The following is a 20,699-nucleotide window of genomic DNA, read 5'->3' as shown; positions in this document are numbered from 1 at the left end:
TCATTTTTCCTGCACTGGTTCTCATATGCAAATTTAGACACCTGCTCCAACTGAAATACTTTCAACAGCCAGTAAAATGTAAACAGTTTAATTATTTTATATTTTACTATGCCTTGGGTTTCAATCCAAAAGCAACTCCAAGAAAGTTTACCTTCCAAATTACAATTAAACTATTAAAATTTACAAAACGAAAACTACCAAGCAACCTCAAAGCTTTAGTCAGACAGTTCTACACAGAATAGGGTAACACAGAAAGGGCTCTGTTTCACAGAAATTCTTTCCTAGCCTCAAATACCAAGTAAACTTGATGCAGGGCCGATTTATTCAACCATGCATATGTACCTGGTTAAAGGGACTCTAATTCCTGACAGTACAATAGTTTTCAAAGTCGTTTTCAAAGGTGCCACAAGGCTAACACAGCTATCTCACTGGTAAGTGGATGGGGAGGATCATGGGGCAGTTCCTCCCCACCCCTGGCATGCATTCTTTGATGTAAAGTAAGGTTTGTGCTCTGGCTGAAACTCTTGCCACACTCTGTGCATTTATATGGCTTCTCCCCTGTGTGGATTCTCTTGTGCCTAATAAGACTGGACTGATCACAGAAGCTCTTGCTGCAGTCTGAGCAGTCCATAGGGTGGATTCCCTGTGTGGAGTCTCCTGATGATGTGCCGCGAGTTAGGCTTCCCTGTGACTGAACCTGCCACATTCCAAGCACTGAAATGAGACAAAGCCTGTGTGCACTTCCCCTCTGAAGTGCTGAATGAAGCAGATTTTATCCCTGAGAAGTGTTTGCCACAGTCCCTGAACCACTGAAGCCTATGTGGCTTCTCTCCCGTGTGCATCCTCTGGTGCCTAATCAGGTTAGTTGCTCTTTTGTTGAAACTCTTCCCTGCACATTCGAACATTTATATGAACCTACTCCTGTGTGGATTATTTGATGGGAAGTTAAGGGTGTGCGCTCTGATTGAAGGTCTTTCCACATTCGAACATTTAGCCTCCTCTCTCCCCAGTGTGCATGATTTGATGTCTAATCAGGTGTGTGCTCTTGCTAAAACTCTTTCCACATTCTGAGCATTTATAACGTTTCTCTCCTTTCCAGAGTGTTTCACTTTCTGAACACAACCCCTGATTTTGGTCCAATGTCTCCTCTGGGGGAAGTCCCCAATTAACATCGAGATATTGGTTCCTTATCTTGTCTGCTTGCTTTGCTGGTTGCATGGTGAATTCATGAAAGCCCTCATCCTGACAAGGGAAGGATTCATCCATCCTGTTTTCTGTAAGGTTTTCTTCCTGGTTTTCTGGTACATCTGGATTCCAGAAATTCTCTTTCAGCTCCTCACTCTCAGCTCTTTCTGACAAAGTCTCTCTGGCAGCCTCCTCATTCAGATGATCTTCCTCTGTTGGAAAAGGGAGAGAAAACCCAATGAGAGTCCAAATGCAACTACCAATCAGCTTCTCTTGGATTTCTTGTAACAGGAAGAGGAATTCCACCTTTTGGTGGCTTTGGCTAAGGGTCACCACTAATGCAGTTTCATGGGGAAAGGAGTCTGGTACTCAGTTCCTCTTGCCAGCTTGGAGAACGAAGCAGGGGTGTTCTCTGGCTTCCTTTAAAGCCCATTTGAAGGCCATGTTACAACTTGCATCTTTCTTGTGGGAGGCATGTAGCTTAGCGATAGAACATCTACTTGGAGCAGCAGTGGCGTAGTGGCTAAGAGCAGTGGCCAAGAGCAGGTGCACTCTGATCTGGAGGAACCAGGTTTGATTCCCAGCTCTGCCGCTTGAATTGTGGAGGCTTATCTGGGGAATTCAGATTATGTCAGGCATTCCCTACACCGCATGGCTAAGGTGGGGCACCTTGGAGCTGATCACAGCTTCACCGAATCTCTTCAGCCCCACCCACTCCCTGGGGGTGTTTTGTTGTGAGGGGGAAAGGGCAAGGAGATTGTCCAGCCCCTTTTGGAGTCTCCTGGGAGAGAAAGAGGGGATAGAAAACCAAACTCTTCTTCTCTTCTTGATATACAGAAGATCCCACATTCCAATCCCTGCATTTCCAGTTAAAAGGGATTGGTGCAGGAGGAGAATCTCAAAATGGTTAACCAGATGCACTGCTGGGCAAAATCTCACTGCGGTGTCAGTGGGGTGCCATAGTGTCCATGGGCCGCCCGTTGGGAGCACTCTGTGACATAGAGGTGCTGCCCAAAAATTTGGTTGGCCTACCAAACCAAGTGCGTGGTCCTCATCTTGGACTTGCTTGAGATGTCTCCAGCCAATGGACTTCTTTAGGAAATCCATCTTGTGTTTCCCAGCTCTGCTTAGAGATCAGATAGAAGAGCAGAGAAGAAATGTGAGTCATCTGAAAAAGGTCTTCTAGGTGCTCTAGCGCTACTGCCTTCCTCTAACATGATGTAAGAGTTTAGTCTGTGGATTTTCAGGACCACATTCCAACCAAGAAGTCAAGATATTTCCCTCTTGGCTTCTTGCTTTCATGGGAAGGGGAGATTTTTTTTTTTTGCATGGAGAGCAACATAAACAAAAAAAGGGAAATGTGGCTTAGCCAACTTCAGAAAATAAGAGTGGCTTTTTTGAAGAAATGCAGAAATGAAACTGCCCATTGGCATGCAGATAATTTCAGATAATTCTGATATTATTATTATTATTATTATTATTATTATTATTTATTATTATACCAAAGGGAACAGTTACTTTTGAAAGCAAAGAAACCCAAGATCAATATGCTGAAAGTTTTTTGACATATTACATCACGCGTCGGACACTTCCCAAACATCTAGGACTGTGCGTGATGTATCGGCTTGATCAATGCGCATTGAGAGCCGATGAGTGGCCTTTGCAGCTGACATATGGGGTCGCTCCCCACTTACCTCGCCGTAGTGCAACTCCGCGAATGGCGTCCGCAGCTGAAAAAAAGCCTCAAGCGGCTTATGACCACGGAGACTATTTGCTCCCCACTCATTTGCTACATTAAAGAGCTAACGCTTGCAGGCAATAACGGCGATTTCATGGGAATAGAGGCAATGAAGTGTTTTCATTGGCTGGCATTGCAGGTGTCGCGTCTATGGAGGGAGGAGCCTCCATTTTTCATTAGCTGGGGCCGAGGCTGCGTTTTTGATAGGCTCCCGGATGTCTGCGTCGCCATCAGAAACGCTGGAAACTTTGGAAGCATTTGTTTGAGGCGCTCTGCACATGCTGGCGATCAGCATAAAAAATAAAGTGAAAATCAGTTCTTACCGCCGCCACCGAGCTACTTTCCTGGTCTGAATGCAGTGCAGCACCTCACCGTATTACCTCGTGTAAACTAAATTAAGCTGTGAATTTGCAGCAATAAACATGAACAAAGGGAACAATATCGTCACGTCACGTTGTGCACCGCGTCTCAACGCTCTTCATGTGAAACCGTTCCGGCGACGGTTGTTAGCGCCCTCCCCAAACAAAATGGAGGGATTCTTTCCCTGATTGGCGGAAGCTCCTGCGCCCAATGGCGAGATCAACAGCTGGTCATCTTCGGGTTCCCTCACCGCACCACCAGCGCCAAGCTCGGGGTTTGGGAAAAATGTTGCTGTTTTTTTGAAGAGCAGATTTGACGCCAGCAGCCAGGGAGGAGGAAGCGCTGCAATTTCTGCAACCCGCGACAGTGCGAGCGCTGGGGATATGAGGGACGTCCACCGAAACCAGCGTCTGAACAAGAGAAACCCAGCTGGCTAATGTGGTGAGTGGGAGCGCACCCATGGTGATTTTGTCAGCGCCAATTGTTTTAAGTGCCGTTCAAGATCTTTAGGCACTGCACTCCATGCCAGCATGTAAGCTGCACCATGAGCAGCCGCCTCCCGGAAGCTTCGCCCGCCCGCGCCAGCTGCCTCTCCTCCAGCCGCCCCAAGCTAGCGCCCGCCCAGGTCAGCGCTTGAGCCCAGGCAGCATGGCGGCGAAGCTATTATTATTATTATGTATTATTATTATTATTATTATTATTATGTGTACGCTAGTAATGTGTATTATTATTATTATTATTATTTTAAATTTTTTGGGGTTTATAAACTCATTTCGCCCACTCCCGAAGAACTTCCAAGTGATGAACAGCATAGATAGAGCACAGCATCGTAATAAGATACAATAAATATAGGTTAAAACAGCTCTAATAAAATAAGCCTGCTCCCATTTAAAATGCAGCGTGAAATTAACTCCAGATGAAAGCCTGCTATCAATTCCCATAAGAACCCCAAAAGGAAGAGTGTGGCAGGATCTCCATGATAATCATAAAGGAGGGAGGAAAGGAGTGGCCCCCTCATCAGCGGCTGAATACCCCAAAGGTCCAGTGGAACAGCTCAGTCTTACAGGCCTACCCAGAACTCAGCAAGATCCTGCAGGGCCGGACAGCTGATGGAAGAAGCGTTCCACCAGGCAGGGGCCAGAAGCTGTGAAGGTCTCTGGCGAGGTGTGAAAACCAGCCATTATCATCGAAGAGCTAGGGATCCTCAGTAAGTTGGCCTCTGCGAACACAGGAACCTATTTGGGACATATGGGGTAAGGCGGTCCCATGAGGGTACCGCGAGGAGGAGTCCCAGGTCATGCATAAGGCCTTAAGGATTGCCAACACCTCAACACCTTGAAAATGATTGAGTCGATTGGTAGCCAGTGCAAGCGAGGGGAGCACAGGGGTAATATGTTCTCTCATGGCACCTGGCAGGCATGCAGACGCTCACGTATTCTGGACCATTTTCAATCTCGAACCAGATGCAAGGCCAGGCCCTCAGAAGCGAGAGAGTTGCAATAATAGTCTAGCCTGGAGGTGACTGTTGCATGGACCACAATGATAGCCAGGTCAGCTTGGGAAAGGAAGGGGCCAGCAAGTAGTAGATGGTAAAACTATATTGATATCATACAATTTTTTTTAAGAACATGAAGAGAGAGATATTTTACAGTTTGTGTGGGAGAAAGAACCAGAATTAAATATATAAGAACTCTGTGTGGATTGCCAGGAACCGCGGAGGTTTAGAGATTACCAAATTTCAAACTTTTTCTACCAAGCTGCAACATTAGGATGCTGCTTAAAAATAAGGATCTATTAAACTGGAAGATCATCATGACCTGGATGTATTGACGGCATGGGTACAAGAAAGACAAAGGTGCATAAAGAGTTTAATTATCATTATATATGATGGTCTATAGGTAAAGGTTGGGGGGAATGTAGGAGAGATGGCGATTATATAAAAATACCCTGGTGGATATCCCCTACATGAAGTGGTACTATTAGAAAGATAGAGGGAGCATAGATTATTTGGGGTTGAAGGATATAGTAAAGAAATGTGAAGGAAAAGTGTGAATGGAGATCAATGTCACGAATTTTTATATCATCAACTGAAAGAAAAATTTAAACAAGATGAGAAGGGTTGGATTTGGAGCCACAACAGTTCTCAACTGTGGGAGGCTTTATGTACAGAAGATATTTCTTAGCTAAAAATGTAAAAAACTCTCGGGGAGGAAAAATTTATCCCCTTCTTACCTAGCAGACTTGCATCTCCCTCCTCTTCTTCCTTGACATCTATTGAGAGCTGCATCTGGTCATTCTCAGATGGAACCCGGCCTGCCTCAAAGATGCTCCCAACTGCCTCCTCCAAGGGCACCTGCAACAGCAGAGAGGGATCCTTTCAGAAGCCGGATCCTCTAATTTCAGCTCAGCATGCATGCAACTGACCAAGGCCAGGGAGGCATTAGGACTGCAGAATCATGGAAACATAGGCCCCTTCCGCACACGCAAAATAATGCATTTTCAAACCACTTTCACAACTGTTTGCAAGTGGATTTTGCCATTCCGCACAGCTTCAAAGAGCACTGAAAGAAGTTTGAAAGTGCATTATTCTGCATGTGCGGAATGAGCCATAGAGTGGGAAGGGACCTTCCAGGTTATCCAGTCTAACCCCCTGCACAATGCAGAAAATTCACAACCACTTCACCCCACGCCCCCAGTGACCCCTGCTCCATGCTTCATTCTTGTGTCAAATGCAATGAATGCCGAAGGCCAGCCTTCCAGAGGATGTACCAAACCAACCTTTCCTGAACTTATCTCCTAAATTCCTCATTCTGTTCTGTTCTGTGCCTGCCTGAAAGGAGAGCTCCAAGACCTGACCTGTTATTCACCAGGTTCAGTTCCAGAGCAGGTAGCTCACAGTTCCAAGGCACAGAATGGACTAGTGCTGCGAACTCTGGACTGGGTAATTCCTAGAGATTTTTTGGGGGGAGAGGGTGCCTAGAGAAGGCAAAAATTGGGGAGTTCAGTGTGGATATGATGTCACAGTTCATCTTCCGAAGCTGCCATTTTCTCCGAAGGAACTGATTGTGATCGCCTAAAGATGAACTGTAATTCAAGAGTACTCCAGGCCTCACCTGGAGATTGGCAAGCCAATAATAGATCAACCTATATTTTGCCCTATTAGACTGCGGAGCAGAGCTAACTCATCCATTTAGGGTATTATTATAGTGTAGTGGTTAACAGCAGTGAACTCTAATCTGGAGAACAGAATTTGATTCCCCACTCCTCCATATGAGTGGCAGACTCTTATCTGGTGAACTGGATTTGTTTCTCCACTCCCCCAAATGCAGCCTGCTGGGTGATCTTGGACTAGTCTCAGCTCTGTCAGGACTCTCTCAGCTCCACTTACTTCACAAGGTGTCTGTTGTGAGGAGGAAAAGAAGGAGTTTGTAAGTTGCTTTGAGACTCCTTATAGGTGAGAAAAGCAGGATATAAATCCAAACTCTTCTTTTTCTTCACTTCTCCAAGGAATTCAGGTCAACTTAAATTGTTCTCCATTGTCCTGTTTCATTTTTACAACCTGTGAAGCAGGTTAGGCTGAGAGAGGGCAACAGGTGCAAGTCAGTTTCATGGTGTGTGTGTGTGGTGAATTTGAACCCAGATTAGCGGTGGCGAACCTTTGGCACTCCAGATGTTATGGACTACAATTCCCATCAGCCCCTGCCAGCATGGCCAATTGGCCACTCTGGCAGGGGCTGATGGGAATTGTAGTCCATGACATCTGGAGTGCCAAAGGTTCGCCACCACGGTCCTAGATCCTAGATGACCACCCAGCCTAGAACAGGTGATATATGCAACTTAAATGCACACCTGTCAAATTCCTTGGACCAAGATGCTTTCAGGGATTGACGTTAGGCCTCCAACCCACCAGAAGGCACTCTACAGACACTGTCAGACTGGCTCATGACAGACTGGCTCATTTACTAGAACCAGGGGGCATACATTGAAAATGCTGGGGGGAAGAATTAGAACTAATAAAAGGAAACACTTCTTCACGCAACGTGTGATTGGTGCTTGGAATATGCTGCCACAGGAGGTGGTGATGGCCACTAACCTGGATAGCTTTAAAAGGGGCTTGGACAGATTTATGGAGGAGAAGTCAATTTATGGCTACCAATCTTGATCCTCTTTGATCTGAGATTGCAAATGCCTTAACAGTCCAGGTGCTCGGGAGCAACAGCCGCAGAAGGCCATTGCTTTCACATCCTACATGTGAACTCCCAAAGGCACCTGGTGGGCCACTGCGAGTAGCAGAGAGCTGGACTAGATGGACTCTGGTCTGATCCAGCTGGCTTGTTCTTATGTTCTTATGTTCTTATGACAAGAAGTCACTTTCCCACTTAAATGCACCCTATAGCTTTCCAACTCATTCAAGCACAGTCTTAACCCACCCTTCCCCAATGACCCAAAGAGACAGCACACACAGTATCACCTCTTTCTCCTGCCTCTCAGTCTCTCGCTGCCTCAACAGGAACTCCTCTGCCAGGGTTACTGCCTGGGAGCAGGTCTCTGGGTTGCACCTTTTGACCCAGCTCAGGATCTCTGGCGGGAGGACAGTCAGGAACTGCTCCAGGATCAAGAGCTCCAAGATCTGCTCCTTTGAGTGCCTCTCGACCTTCAGCCATTGACGGCAGAGTTCCTGGAGTCGACTAAGAGCACCCCGTGGCCCCTCAGCCTCCTGGTAGCAGAAACATCGGAAGTGCAAGCGAATCTTCTCCCTGTTGATAGTGTCCCCTTGTAAGATGGCTGCCTTTACTTTCCCATAATCCTTTCTGTCTTGGGCATCCAGGCTGCTGAAGGTCTGTTCGGCTTCTCCCCTGAGGGCTGGTAGGAGTTGCGTCACCCATTCTTCTCTGGGCCACTGACAGGCTTCAGCCACTTGCTCAAAGGAGGCCAGGAAGGCCTTGGTGTCCTCCCATGGGGAAGGTTTCTCTGGCAGTTGTGGAATTGCCCATCTTGAGAGAGGGAACTCTACTGTCTTGAGGAACTCCTGCCACTGGACTTCCCACTGCTGAAGAAGCCCCTCTCGTGGCTCCTGCTTCACGGAATCTCCTGGTTTCCTCTGGGAGAACTCCCCAATGCTCCCAGCCTGGAGGACATGGTGGCTTGTCCCGATTTCTTCCAACCTCTTCTCTACAGCAAGGTTTGCAGGATCTTGCTCCTCCATTTTCATCTTGAGGTAACCTCACAGAGGGGGTCACAATAAAGAAAACTCTACAACAGATCCTTGTGATTGAAACAAGCGTGTTGAGCTTCTGCCTATGGAGAAAAGAACAGGAGGAAGAAACAAACATTCCAGATCAATAGTGGATGGCATCGAATTTCTCAGCCCTGCTCCCCTAAAAAGCTCTGTCTGAAATGCCAGGATCCTTCCTGCATTCCTAGGAAAGAGCAGGGATAAATTTTAAAAGTCTCACGTTGTCAGAAGTTCTTTGGCCATTCAAGACTTGCTGTAATCAAACAATCCAGATTGCTCACAGGAAGAACAAGAGAGCCACAGTGTTGTAGTGATTGGAGGGTCGGACTAGGATCTGAGAGACCTAGGTAAGGTTCAGATTTCCACTCTGCCATGAAAGCCAGTCACACTCTGTCTGCCTAACTTACTTTGCAGGATTGTTGTATTTGATTTATACTCTGCCCCTTCCTGGTACAGTAGGGCTCAGGGTAGCTAACATCGCAAGAGGCAGGCAGATAGATAGCATTGTTAGCTGCCCTGAGCCCAGTTATGCTGAGAAACAGCAGGGATACAAATAAAATACACACCCACATGTATACACACACACTCTCACACCCATTCTACTTTGTGACTTTCCCAGCTGCGATTTTGGTATATCATGGATTGGCATAAGAAATTGCATGGGATTTTTTTTTTTTTTAGTTTTGCAGAAGCAATAGACGACATGCGAAGGCTGGCAGACAACACAGGAAAAAGTTTTAAAACTCAGAAATGAATAAAATATATGTACAGTATTGTGTAATAGCAACATGTTTTATCTTTTAATACCATAAATATACACAATTTCTTTTTTAAAGTTAAAAAAAAGAAAAAAGTCAGGCTTATTCTCTGGTACGAAGGGAGGACCAGCAAATTTTATGCGGATTTCCAGATTGTAGGGGATGCCGCGCCTCCAACCCCAGTGATGTGGAAGGGATAACTGTATAAAAACACACACACACACTTTTTTAAAAAAATATTAAAATAATAAAATCCAGACAGAACTAATAGATGGCACCTTAATTATATTTTACTTATATAGAGAAATAGTTCAATAAGGCACCGATGGGCCAAAGAATGGCAAAAGGGAGACCAACAGCAAGCAGGGGCTTCATTCCTTCTGAGGGATGAAAGGGAAAGAAAAGGAAGATCAAAAAAGAGGAAAGGAAAGGGAGGGAGGACATGAAAAAGGGGAAGAGAAGGGGAAAATGGTAAAAAGGAAAAGAGGAGAATGATGTAAGCCACTTTGAGGCAGGTGGGATATAAATAAAGTTGTGGCAGGTGGGATATAAATAAAGTAAATATATATATATACAAATACTGCACATAAATACGACAAGTCTACCCAACATGGAAGGTGGGAAGATGGAAAGAGAATCACCGTTATCAGGACAATGGACAGCGAGAATCTCAAGGAGAGTGCTGAATGAGTGTGCGTATATACAGTTGAAGGGACAACAGAGTCAGTAATAACTCGGCATTTATATTGTGCTTTGGAATTCTGTACGTACATTCTTTTGGGTAGTCCAACAACAACCTTGCAAGGCAGATCAGTACTGACATTTTTCCACCGCAGAGTTTGTGCAGGCATAGGGAAGCAGAGGTCTGCTCAAAGACCATCAGCTGATTTGGTGAGCCCCTCCAGGCTCGTACGTTGAGTCTCTACAGGGCACCGTCTCAACAACAACACCCAGGAGGAATAAATGAGGGCGGCGACGACGACCCCCTGGAACAGAGAGGCGTGATGTGTGCAGGGAGACGAAATCTTGCAAAGCTTTGCCTTTGCTGCTTTGCAGCTGGAGACAGGAAGGCAAGCCCTGCTGCTGGGAAACAGGTTCTATGGGCAGGGGGGGCTGGGGAGGCTCTCTAGTATCCTGTTTCTGCCCCCCTCCCCCTTTCCACACACCTACCTGGTCCAAGTGTAACCTCAGCTTGTGGGTTCTGTGGGGCAGTACTTGGAAGGCGTTGCAAAGAACCAAATTTAAACAAAACAGTTTACTTTACTTAACAAATAACACTTTTAAAACATTTAACCTTTACACTTTGCAGTCCTGTTAAGTTTGCATTTTCAAGTCCTTATTTACAGTCTACTGATATTGCCAAGTCCAATTCTTCTTTGCTGGTGGTTGGTTTTGAAGACTTCTGAGGCTTGGTGAATGGGCTTCAAGATGATGAAGGTTCCCAGAAAACTCTCACCATTTACATACACAAAAACCCTGAAACAATAAATTCTAACATTTACAATATAGCAAAAAAAATAAACTCCCTTCCCACTAGTTCCCCACAACATTGCAGTTACCTTAAACAAGGTGTTAAGGGCTTAATAAAATCAATCAAGGTCCCAGCCTGGTAGTCTCGCTTCCTCCAACCTCATGAGTTCTGCAGCATTCTGCTTCATTTCAGACTCCACCCCTTTCTGGGTCATCCCATTCTGACACAGGGGTTACACAAGCTTCCCGGCTCGCTCCTCCTCCCCTCTCTCTACAGCTGGAAGGGGGGAGACATTCAAAAGCGATCGCTTCCTTCTCCGGAAAAGAGCCTCCACCACTACTATGATCCTCTCTAGGATGCAAAGCTCTGCCGGCTTAACTCTTGCCAGGATGGAGCACGGGAGGCGAAATATGCTTCTGACTTGCTTGAGTCGTTTGGTTGCTCCTCTTTTTTGCCTGAAAGCACAGGAGGGCTGCAAGGACAGGGCGCTCGGAGTAGGGGGACTGGGAAGGCGTCCTGAATGGGGCAGCTTCCTCCCCGCACCCCGGACCCAGCCACCCCCCCGCCCCCGGCCTGAATGGTGCTGGCTGCTACCGGGAGGCTTTGAGGCAGGAGGGTCTTGCAAAAAATGTTTCCCAGTTCTGAAAGGATTGACAGAGTTTGCAAAGAGCATAACGTGTTTGCAGTTGATAAAGTGTGTGTTTTGGGGGTGGGGAGGGTCAGGGCCCATACATTTCGTGAAAGACGGAAGGGAATTGCAGAGCAGAAAAAACCACCGAGGCTGAAGTTGGTTCCCAGTTCTCATTAAAACCCAATCCATGCATTCCACCCTTCATACGCTTCAACTCATTTCTGCACATAAGTTTTCCTCTATTTTGCTGGGGAGGGAATCCACTTTCCCCTAAGGAGCCTTCAAGATCTCGCAGTTAAAGGAAGGAAAGTCGCTCCTCAGATTTACACACAGACATTCATTCATTCATTCATTCATTCATTCATTCATTCATTCATTCATTCATTCATTCATTCATTCATTCATTCATTCATTCATGTGCATCTAACATTATTTTTGAGATCCTATCCCTGAATGTTTGGATGCAAAAAACAAGTGCTGGGATCATTGCTAGGTTCTAATCCAGGAACCCCTTAGAGACCAGAAAGATTTTCAGGATATAAATTTTCATGACTCAAACTCCTTTTGTTAGATACGCTGTACTGGATACAAATGGAGGACTAGGACCTTCAGTGACCAAGTTCAAATTCCCACCAACCATGAAGGTTTGCTGGGTGACCTTGGGCCAATTGCAAATGCTCAGCCTCGCCTACCTGATAGGGTTGTTGTGAGGATAAAATGGAGGAGGGAAGAATAATGCTCTAAACCACTTTGAGTCCCAGTTGGGGAGAAAAAGCAGGCCATAAATTTTTAAAAGTAAAAATAAATACAGTCTCATGTCACACAACTCATATAGCACTGGTTGCAGGGAACAAAAGTGGATAAGAACTTGTCCCAACTACCTACAATATGGGGGAAAAACTGTTTGAGAAATGTATTGTCAAAGGCTTTCAGAACTGGAATCAACTAGCAATTATGGGTTTTCCAGGCTGTGTGGCTGTGGTACACTTTGCTCCTAACGTTTTACCCACATCTATGACTGGCATCTTCAGAGGCATCTCACAGTAAGATGTGTTTCTGTACTAAGAAGAGACTCTGCCATGGAAAGAAACACATCTCACCATAACATGCCTCTGAATATGCCAGCCACAGATGTGGGTGAAATGTTAGGAGCACAAACTATGGAACAAGAAAATGTTAGGGTCAACAAAATGTTAGGAACAAAAATCCACAACAGCCTTAGGCTCAAAAGTGTCATGTGTAGTTTCTAGGATATTGAACTAATGGGTCTTCATTAACCTATTCCCCTATGGGAACATCTTGCCAAACTTCATCCTTTTTAGAGACAAGGGGAACCAGTTTCAGCAGGACCGTGGTAGCTATTTGGTGGGCAGGAGTATCATTTTGGTAATTTTCTAACTGGAAACAATATCAGAAACAAGGCTTTGCGCTGGATTGGCCAGATCAGCTAATCACTCCTAGAGAAGAGGATGGCTTAGTTCAAATTCTATTTTTCCTTTTGAATTTTCTCTTCTGTCCAGTGGAATAGCATGGAACTGGAGTCCACAGGATAGTGGGTAGTGATTAAAGACTTTGATCATCTTTTTACTGCAAAGTCTGCACATACTTGTGAGAAATCTACCACAGACTGACTTTTGTCACAATAACCTTTTGAGGAAGCAAATAAAATAGATTATTTTAGGTGTAAATATATACATGTAGTAACCAAATAAAAACAACATAAACTTTTCCACTGTTTCTTTCCCTCCTTAGTATCTGAATTGATTTTTCATTTTCTGACAGTCACAGCTTCTCAGATCTATTTACACCAAGTCTGATTTACACCAAGAACTTTAGCTAGATACTGATACGGCTTGTGTGCTATAACTGTGTCTATAACAGCATAGGGAATGTAATTACTTTGTGTGTATGGGAAACTCTGTTTGCACAGTCTCCTTGAAAGATTTTTCAATGTGAATTAAGATCTGTGTTCTAAATGAAGTTCTTTTCACATTCCATACACCCAAATGGGTTTTTTTATCCTGTGTATACTATCTGATATGCATTAAGACATGATACCTCACTAAAGCTTCTGGTATATTCTAAGCAATTATGCTGTTTCTTGTCTGTGTGAATCATTTGATGTGAAGTGAGGGTTGTGCTATGACTGAAACTCATTCCACATTCAGAGCATTTATAGGGTTTCTCCCCAATGTGAGATCTCTGATGTGAAGCCAGATTTGTGCTTGTTGTAAAATTCTTTCCACTCACAGAGCATTTGTATGGTTTCTCCCCTGTGTGCATTCTTAGATGTGAAGTAAGATTTGTGTTTGTGGTAAAACCCTTCCCACACTCTGAGCACTCATAGGGCTTCTCTCCTGTGTGGGTCCTCTTGTGCTTAACAAGGCTTGACTGATCACCGAACCTCCTTCCGCACTCTGAGCATCTATATGGTTTCTCCCCAGTATGCATTCTTTTATGTGAAGTGAGATTTGTTCTCCGGTTGAAATTCTTCCCACACTCTAAGCATTTGTATGGCTTCTCCCCTGTGTGGATTCTCTTGTGGGAAGTCAGAGTGGTGCTCCTGGTGAAGTTCTTTCCACACTCGGAGCATTTATATGGTTTTTCTCCTGTATGGACTCTTTTGTGAGAAGTAAGGCTTGTGCTCCTTGTGAAGTTCTTTCCACATTCAGAGCATTTATATGGCTTTTGTCCTTCATGGAGCATTTCGTGTTTATTCAGGTTTCTCCTTTGACTGTAAGTCTTTCCAAATGTGAAGCTTTTATTTGGTTGCTCTACTGTGTGCATTCTCCAATCTGCACCAAGGAGCTTCCTTCTTTTAATTTCAGTTTGATTCTCCTCTTGTACTGGGATTTCATGGAAGTTTCCACCCTGGCAAAGGATGGACTTATCTGTATTTTTCAATACATTCCACTCTTGCCCCTTAGCTTTATCTTGATTCCAGCAAATTCCTTTCCGTTCCTCCTGTTCAGGTCTTCCTGACAAGAACTCATGTTGTTTCTTTTCCATCTGGCTGTCCCACTCATTGCCTGCTGACATAAAGAAAAGAATAAAGGGTTCTTTCAAATTGCTATCTTATCTAGAATTTTCACCCTACTGTCTCAGCTTTTTCTGTAGTGAGAAATACTGCAGACAATATTGAAAAGGAGCAGAAAAAGGGGGAGTTAGCCCTTAAAAAGAATACACTGTAGAAGTCCCACTCCCAGTATAACCCATGGTGGCAAAGCAGCCCTTTCACCAGCTTATTTGTTGCTAGGAGAAAAGGATTATCAATATAGCTCACTTTGCAGAGAGCAGAAAAATCACCGAGTCTGAAGCTGGTTTCCAGTTCTCATTAAAACCCAATCCACGCATTCTGCCCTCCATACCCTTCAACTTATTTCTGCACATAAGTCTTCCTCTATTTTGCTGCGAAGGAAATCCACTTTTCCCTAGGGAGTCTTCAAAATTTCATCGTTAAATCTTGTAAAGGAAAGTCGCTTGTCAGAATTACACACAGAGGGATTTTTTTTTGGTGCGCATCTAACATTATTTTTGAGATCCCATCCGTGAATGTTTAGATGCAAAAAACAAATCCTGGGAACTTGGCTATATATTCTATTCATCCAGTTTTCTGATATCATTGCATTCTAGTTCAAATTTTAAAACAGCTGATAATTATTATACAGTTTAATAATTTCTGAGAGAGTTCTGAGAGAACTGTGATTGGCCCCAGGTGAATGAGGAAGAATGGGGAATCAAACCCATTTCTCCAGATTAGAGTCCACAGCTCTTAACTATTACACCATGGTGGCTCTCTGACTGACTAAATTGTTCCCTCATATGTTATTGGCTCTGCTTCTGCAGTTCCCCCTTCCAGCCTGCCCTTTTCTACACCTCATCAACAATTCTAAAAGTTCCAAGGATGGAGCAGCCCCTGAATTCCCTGAAAGAAGAAAAGGAGCTTCAGAGCACCCAAGGACTCAGGCCCCACCTGGCCTGCCCTCTTTACCTAACAGGCTGGCTTCCCCATACTCCTTCTGCTTCGTTTCCATATACGAGTGCCGCAGCTTGTGGTCAGATGAAGTCTGGCCTGCCTCAGAGGCTGTCGCTGTCACCTCTTTAAAAGCCTCTTCAAACACCACCTGCAAGAGCACAGAGGTGCCTTTTTAGGAACACAGGAAGAGAGATGGGATGGAGAATGCTTGATGAGATAAAGGCTCTGTTCTTCCTTCTTTGCTCAGCACCAAACAGCGCCACTACCACACATAAAGGAGAAATTATATCTGGGTTTCTTGGGATCTGTTAGGCTTGATTATAAGACATGACACCTTTTAAATGAGATAGGACACAGTATAGTCAGAGCCGGCCCACCCATGAGGTACACATAACCAGTTGTCTAGTGCAGGGGTCCTCAAGGTGGTTCCCCTAGCCTTCCTTCTTAGCCACATGGGAGGGAGGGAAGGAGACCAGCTAGCTATCACCAGCTTGGTGGGTATGGCAGAGTCCAGCTGCTGGGACTCACTGTCTATCTGCACCTGTGTTGGAGTGCTTAGAGCCAGGTAAGTAAGAAGCATTGGCAGCTGGGCATTGCGCCCCCCCCCCCTTGGCAGCTGGGCATTGAAATGGCCAGCTGCTCTTCCTCCCTCCTTGGGGAGGAGGGGAAAGATAGGCTGGGTAGGCAAAGGCAACCACCTGGGCTGCAGTGGTGGTGGGCGGAAGCTATTCAGACTAATGATTGGCCTAGGGTACCAAAAGACCGTGGGTGTAGTAGTGGACAGAACTGACCAGTGCTGTCAGTCAAGGACAGGCAAGCAACAAATCTTGCTCAGCTCACAGCTTGCCTTCCCTGTCACAAAATGGAGAATGGAATGGTTGTCACGGTGGAGAGAGATATCAACACAGGCCACACGTCACATAGGGGTAACAGAAGGAACTGTTCTCACCTGATCGTTGCATCTTTGTGCCTCTTGCTGCCTTGAGAGGAACTCCTCAGCCAGGGCCACTGCCTGGGAGCAGCTCTCAGGTCCGCTCTCCCTCACCCGGCTCTGGATCTCTGTGGGAAGGACACTCAGCAATTGCTCCAAGATCAAGAGCTCCAGGATCTGCTCCTTGGTGTGATTTTCCACTCTCAGCCACTTGTTGCAGAGTTCCTGGAGCTGGCTGTAAGCCCCTCTTGGCCCTTCAGCCTCCTGGTAGCAGAAATGTCGGAAGCATTGACGCTGCTTCTCCCTCCTCAAGGTGTCTCCTTGCAAGATGGCTGCCTTCACTTTCCCATAATCCCTCCTATCCTTATCATTCAGGCTAATGAAAGCTTGCTCAGTTTCATGGCTGAGGGCTGGCAGGAGTCGGGCCACCCACTCTTCCTTGGGCCACTGGCAGGCTTTGGCCACTTGCTCAAAAGAAGATAGAAAGGTCTTGGCATCATCCCATGGTGTGGGCTCCTGTGGCAACTCTGAACCTGCCCAATGTGGCTGAGGCGTCTCCACAGTCTTGAGGAACTCTTGCCACTGGACTTCCCAATGCTGAAGGGATCCCTCTCTTGGTTCCCGTTTCATCTGTTCTGCTGATTGCCTGTGCAGGAATTCCCTCACAAACCCAGCCTGGTGGCCATGAAGGGCTTCCATTAAGGTGAGGCCTGTAGGATCTGGTTCCTCCATTTCCTTGTCTGATTAAAATAGTCTCACAATACAAAACTCTAGGAATGTCAATAGGAATATTGAATTTTAGCCTGGATAACAGAGATGGAAACATATATTTCAAAAAACAAACACAAATATGAATACTCCTCTTTTTTTTTTTACATTTATAGTTCACATGTATCCTCTTATACAAATACATCTGTTAAAAACACAGCATACAAAAATTAAAAACCCAACCCTAACCCTCACCCCACCCCCATGCCAACCAGCATCATCATAGAGGGGGCCTCCGGGAGACTAACCAAATGCCTGAGTGAAAAGGAAAATCTTCGCGAGGCACCTAAACCATACAGGTAGGCGCCCAGCAAACCTCTGAGGGGAAATTATTCCAAATCCTGAGGACAATCACAGAGAAAGCCCTCCTGCATGCACCTGTCCCCATAATTCAGCAGGGGGGGGGTAACACAGGGAAAGTCTCCCCCTGTGACCTCAGTGCCTGGGCAGGTACATATGGGTGCTGACATTCTTTATACTTTATAACTATTCCTTTATACTTCACACACACACGCACATGCACACACTTTATAAGTATACTTATATTGAATCAGACCATCATGACTGGCAGGGTCTCAGGTGGAGGCCTTTCACATCATCTATTGTCTAGTCCTTTTAACGGGAGATGCTGAAGATTGAACCCGACACTTTCTGCAGGCCAAAAATTAACATCCAAATAAGGGGACCAGTACAGGAAAACTATATTAACAGCATCAGCCTGTACTGAAATACCTGTATCTATTCACAATATTTAGATTAAATATAAGCCTACATTAAGCTCAGTTGCTCAATAAGTACACTGCAACACCAAAAGCATCAATTCTGCTCAAAGCAATAATTCATCATAGCAAATAAATCTGCAAAAATGCTCCAAAGCACACTAGCCAGGCTGTATCGGTAATCTTTTGCCACCGTGTAAGTAGTTCACAAATGCCTTCAAAACAGCAAGTGAAAAGAGATGGGTCCCAAAGTTCCATTACAGTCATTCCCTGGACAATGAAAATTTGCGTGTTGTTTTCACTTTGGGTTCCAAGCCGCTTCAAAACCAGCCAAGTTGAGCTCCAAGCTGATTCAAGACATCCAACAAGACCCTGCAGAGGTAAATCACCTCTGCTCCTCACCTGCCTTGAAAGCTCCTTGCTGGGGATGCTGTGAGTCAGCTGTGACTTGGTGGCATTTTGCACACCCAACAGCCCTGGACCAAAAAAAAAAGAAGAGTCCTGGCTCTTCAATAAAGGCTTAATCCAATTACTAAGTGATCGTGCTGAAAAAGCTTCACCTACCTGCCCATGTCTAAACATGAAGCCTCAATTTAAAGGACAAGCCATTTTTCTCCAGGCCTGTTGGCAAGCCCAAATGGCCACTGTTTGGTGACGGGGGCGTCACCAAACTGGAAATTCCCCTGGGATATGCAGTGAAGTCATTTCCTATTATTTGTCCTGTGATAGGTAGGCAGAAACATATGTGTGCTGTTTTTAATTTACTTACTTTATTTGTAGTCTGCTTTTCTCACTGAGATTCTAAGGTTGCCACTTCCCGGATGAGAAATTCCTGGAGCTTTAAGGATGGGACCTGAGGAGGGCAACATTTGAGGAGGGAAGGACAGCAGCTAGATTTTGTGCTATACAATATGCTAACTATACAATCCTAAACAGTGTTACACCTTCTCAACCCCACTGACTGCAAAAGATGCAATTGCTGATGGAGGTAGACACTGCACAGTTACACTCTGCTGCTGGCCCCCACCCCCAAATCTCCAGGAAATTTACCAGCTGGAGTTGGCAACCCGACCTAAGAAAAACTTGCCAAGATGAGCTGCCCACCTGCCTCTGCAGAGAGAAAGGTGGGATGCTCTTCCTCTTCCTTCTACCTGATCCAGAAGGAGAAAAGATCTTGCTTGGACCAGGATCAATTGGCGAGGGGTGTCTCTTCTCCCTCCGACCCCCAACTCTACTCACCTCCCAGAGCTCAGGCTCTCCGATCTTCGTGCTCTTCCCAGCCACCCAATCTCCTTCCCTTTCTGAACAAGCAAGAGAGGTTTTGCTATCCTCCTCCCACTGCCAGCTGTCTTCTCTAGGCAGTGCAGTTCTGTGTCCTTAACCCCCTTTAGACATTGCAGACCCAAAGGGGGAAAATCCCCTTGTTTGAGGTTGTCCAGCAGGGGCACTCGTCCACTCAGGGGAGTCTGGATGGGAAGGGGGAGAAGAAACCTTGCAACTCTGCTGCTGTAGAAGTCGCTGCATTGAGGCTGCCCTACCCTGCAACCAAAAGAAGGGAAAGACTTGCAAAGGTTTTTTCCTCTTTTCCTGACACTGGGAAGGCCGGAGAAGCTACAAACTAGTTAGGGAGGGGGACTTAAAACTGTTCTCCCTCCAACTGGCCCGTGTGTGTTCTTGTTGAAGCAGCGGATTTACTCGGAGTAGACCACCTTGTAGGACACAATGTAGACAAGAACTGATAGACACACAGTCACCAGTGCAGTTCTATTTTATTGCTATCTACTTACAAAGTGCTTCGCCAGACCACATGTGTTTTCAGGCACACCTCACTCTGCTGTCTGTGCTAACTATATACAAAAGTGGTACCAATCAGATGCCCTCACCTTATCAGGTTTGCACACTGTACATGCTGTGCACTCGGTACTAATCTGCACACGGCACCTGTTTGAAGGAGGGTCCAGCTGTCATTTAGATTTTGCTGATCTAAACATTTACACATGTTCTGACAGTTCTCTAGAGGTTCTTCATTTGTTTGTTTAGTTTTGTAAAAAAAGTGCCAGTACTCATATATAAGGTTTCACTGATTTTCACCAGTTCCACCTCAAGACTCAAAAGACACGCCCCTGATCCAGTTTTACTTTATTTTTGTTTATTTGCTTCATTTATACCACTACCTTGCAGCCAAATGGGGACCCGAAGTGGCATATGTCATTCTGTTCTCCATCTTATCCTCACAAAAATCCTGTGCAAAAATCAAGAGCATGATTGGCCTAAGGTGACCCAGCATTTGTCTATTACAGAGCAGAGATGTGAACCTGGATCTTCCAGATCCAAGGGTCCAAGGTTCTAATAGCCTCACTACACTGACAGTCGATTCTCAGTACCAGTGGATACCATTGCAAAAAAAACCCCTCAAAACAAAACTGACCTTTTCAACACTTTCCCTGTGGAAATTCCCCTGGGATATGCAGTGAAGTCATTTCCTATTATTTGTCCTGTGACAGGTAGGCAGAAACATATGTGTGCAGTTTTTAATTTACTTACTTTATTTGTAGTCTGCTTTTCTCACTGAGACTCTAGGGTTGCCACTTCCAGGATGAGAAATTCCTGGAGCTTTAAGGATGGGGCCTGAGGAGGGCAACATTTCAGGAGAGAAGGGCGGCAGCTAGATTTTGTGCCTATAGAATCCACCCTCCAAAACAACTATTTTCTTCAGGGGAACTGATCTCTGTAGGCTGCTATAATTCCAGGAGATCTCCAAGGCCCACTTGGAGGACTGGCATCCCCAGATTTATATAGTGCAAATCAGTACAATCAATAGGAAGAGGTCTAATAAGCAATGTATCAGGACTAGGATAACAGGCTTCTGAAATAAACAATGCCATTCAGTGCAGAGTTGTACCCTCTGATCTAAATAGATTTAGGG

At 45.4% G+C, this 20,699-nt stretch overlaps 2 protein-coding genes across 7 annotated transcripts; both read right to left on the bottom strand.

The window, feature by feature from the left end:
- Positions 1-990: 990 nt before the first annotated feature.
- Positions 991-10,415, bottom strand: LOC125429830 (zinc finger and SCAN domain-containing protein 12-like). The gene is made up of 4 exons (XM_048491343.1): positions 10,049-10,415; positions 7,755-8,581; positions 5,516-5,636; positions 991-1,397 (listed from the first exon to the last, which is right to left on the bottom strand). The coding sequence occupies exons 2-4, from the start codon at positions 8,493-8,495 to the stop codon at positions 991-993; spliced, it is 1,269 nt and encodes a 422-aa protein (XP_048347300.1). The 5' UTR covers positions 8,496-8,581; positions 10,049-10,415.
- Positions 10,416-12,655: 2,240 nt separating this feature from the next.
- Positions 12,656-19,095, bottom strand: LOC125428667 (zinc finger protein 391-like). 6 transcript variants are annotated; one of them, XM_048489163.1, is made up of 6 exons: positions 19,013-19,036; positions 18,878-18,924; positions 18,543-18,626; positions 16,305-17,089; positions 15,353-15,503; positions 12,656-14,411 (listed from the first exon to the last, which is right to left on the bottom strand). In XM_048489163.1, the coding sequence occupies exons 4-6, from the start codon at positions 17,016-17,018 to the stop codon at positions 13,396-13,398; spliced, it is 1,881 nt and encodes a 626-aa protein (XP_048345120.1). In that variant the 5' UTR covers positions 17,019-17,089; positions 18,543-18,626; positions 18,878-18,924; positions 19,013-19,036; the 3' UTR covers positions 12,656-13,395. The 6 variants fall into 6 exon arrangements, with proteins under 6 accessions (XP_048345120.1, XP_048345121.1, XP_048345118.1 ...); XM_048489164.1 differs by lacking the exon at positions 18,878-18,924 and having other exon boundaries at positions 19,013-19,078; XM_048489161.1 differs by lacking the exon at positions 18,543-18,626 and having other exon boundaries at positions 19,013-19,043.
- Positions 19,096-20,699: the final 1,604 nt, after the last annotated feature.

This window comes from Sphaerodactylus townsendi, linkage group LG03, assembly GCF_021028975.2.
Source record: "Sphaerodactylus townsendi isolate TG3544 linkage group LG03, MPM_Stown_v2.3, whole genome shotgun sequence".
In the NCBI taxonomy this organism is placed as follows: domain Eukaryota; kingdom Metazoa; phylum Chordata; class Lepidosauria; order Squamata; family Sphaerodactylidae; genus Sphaerodactylus; species Sphaerodactylus townsendi.
This window is presented reverse-complemented; position numbering and strand designations above follow the sequence as displayed.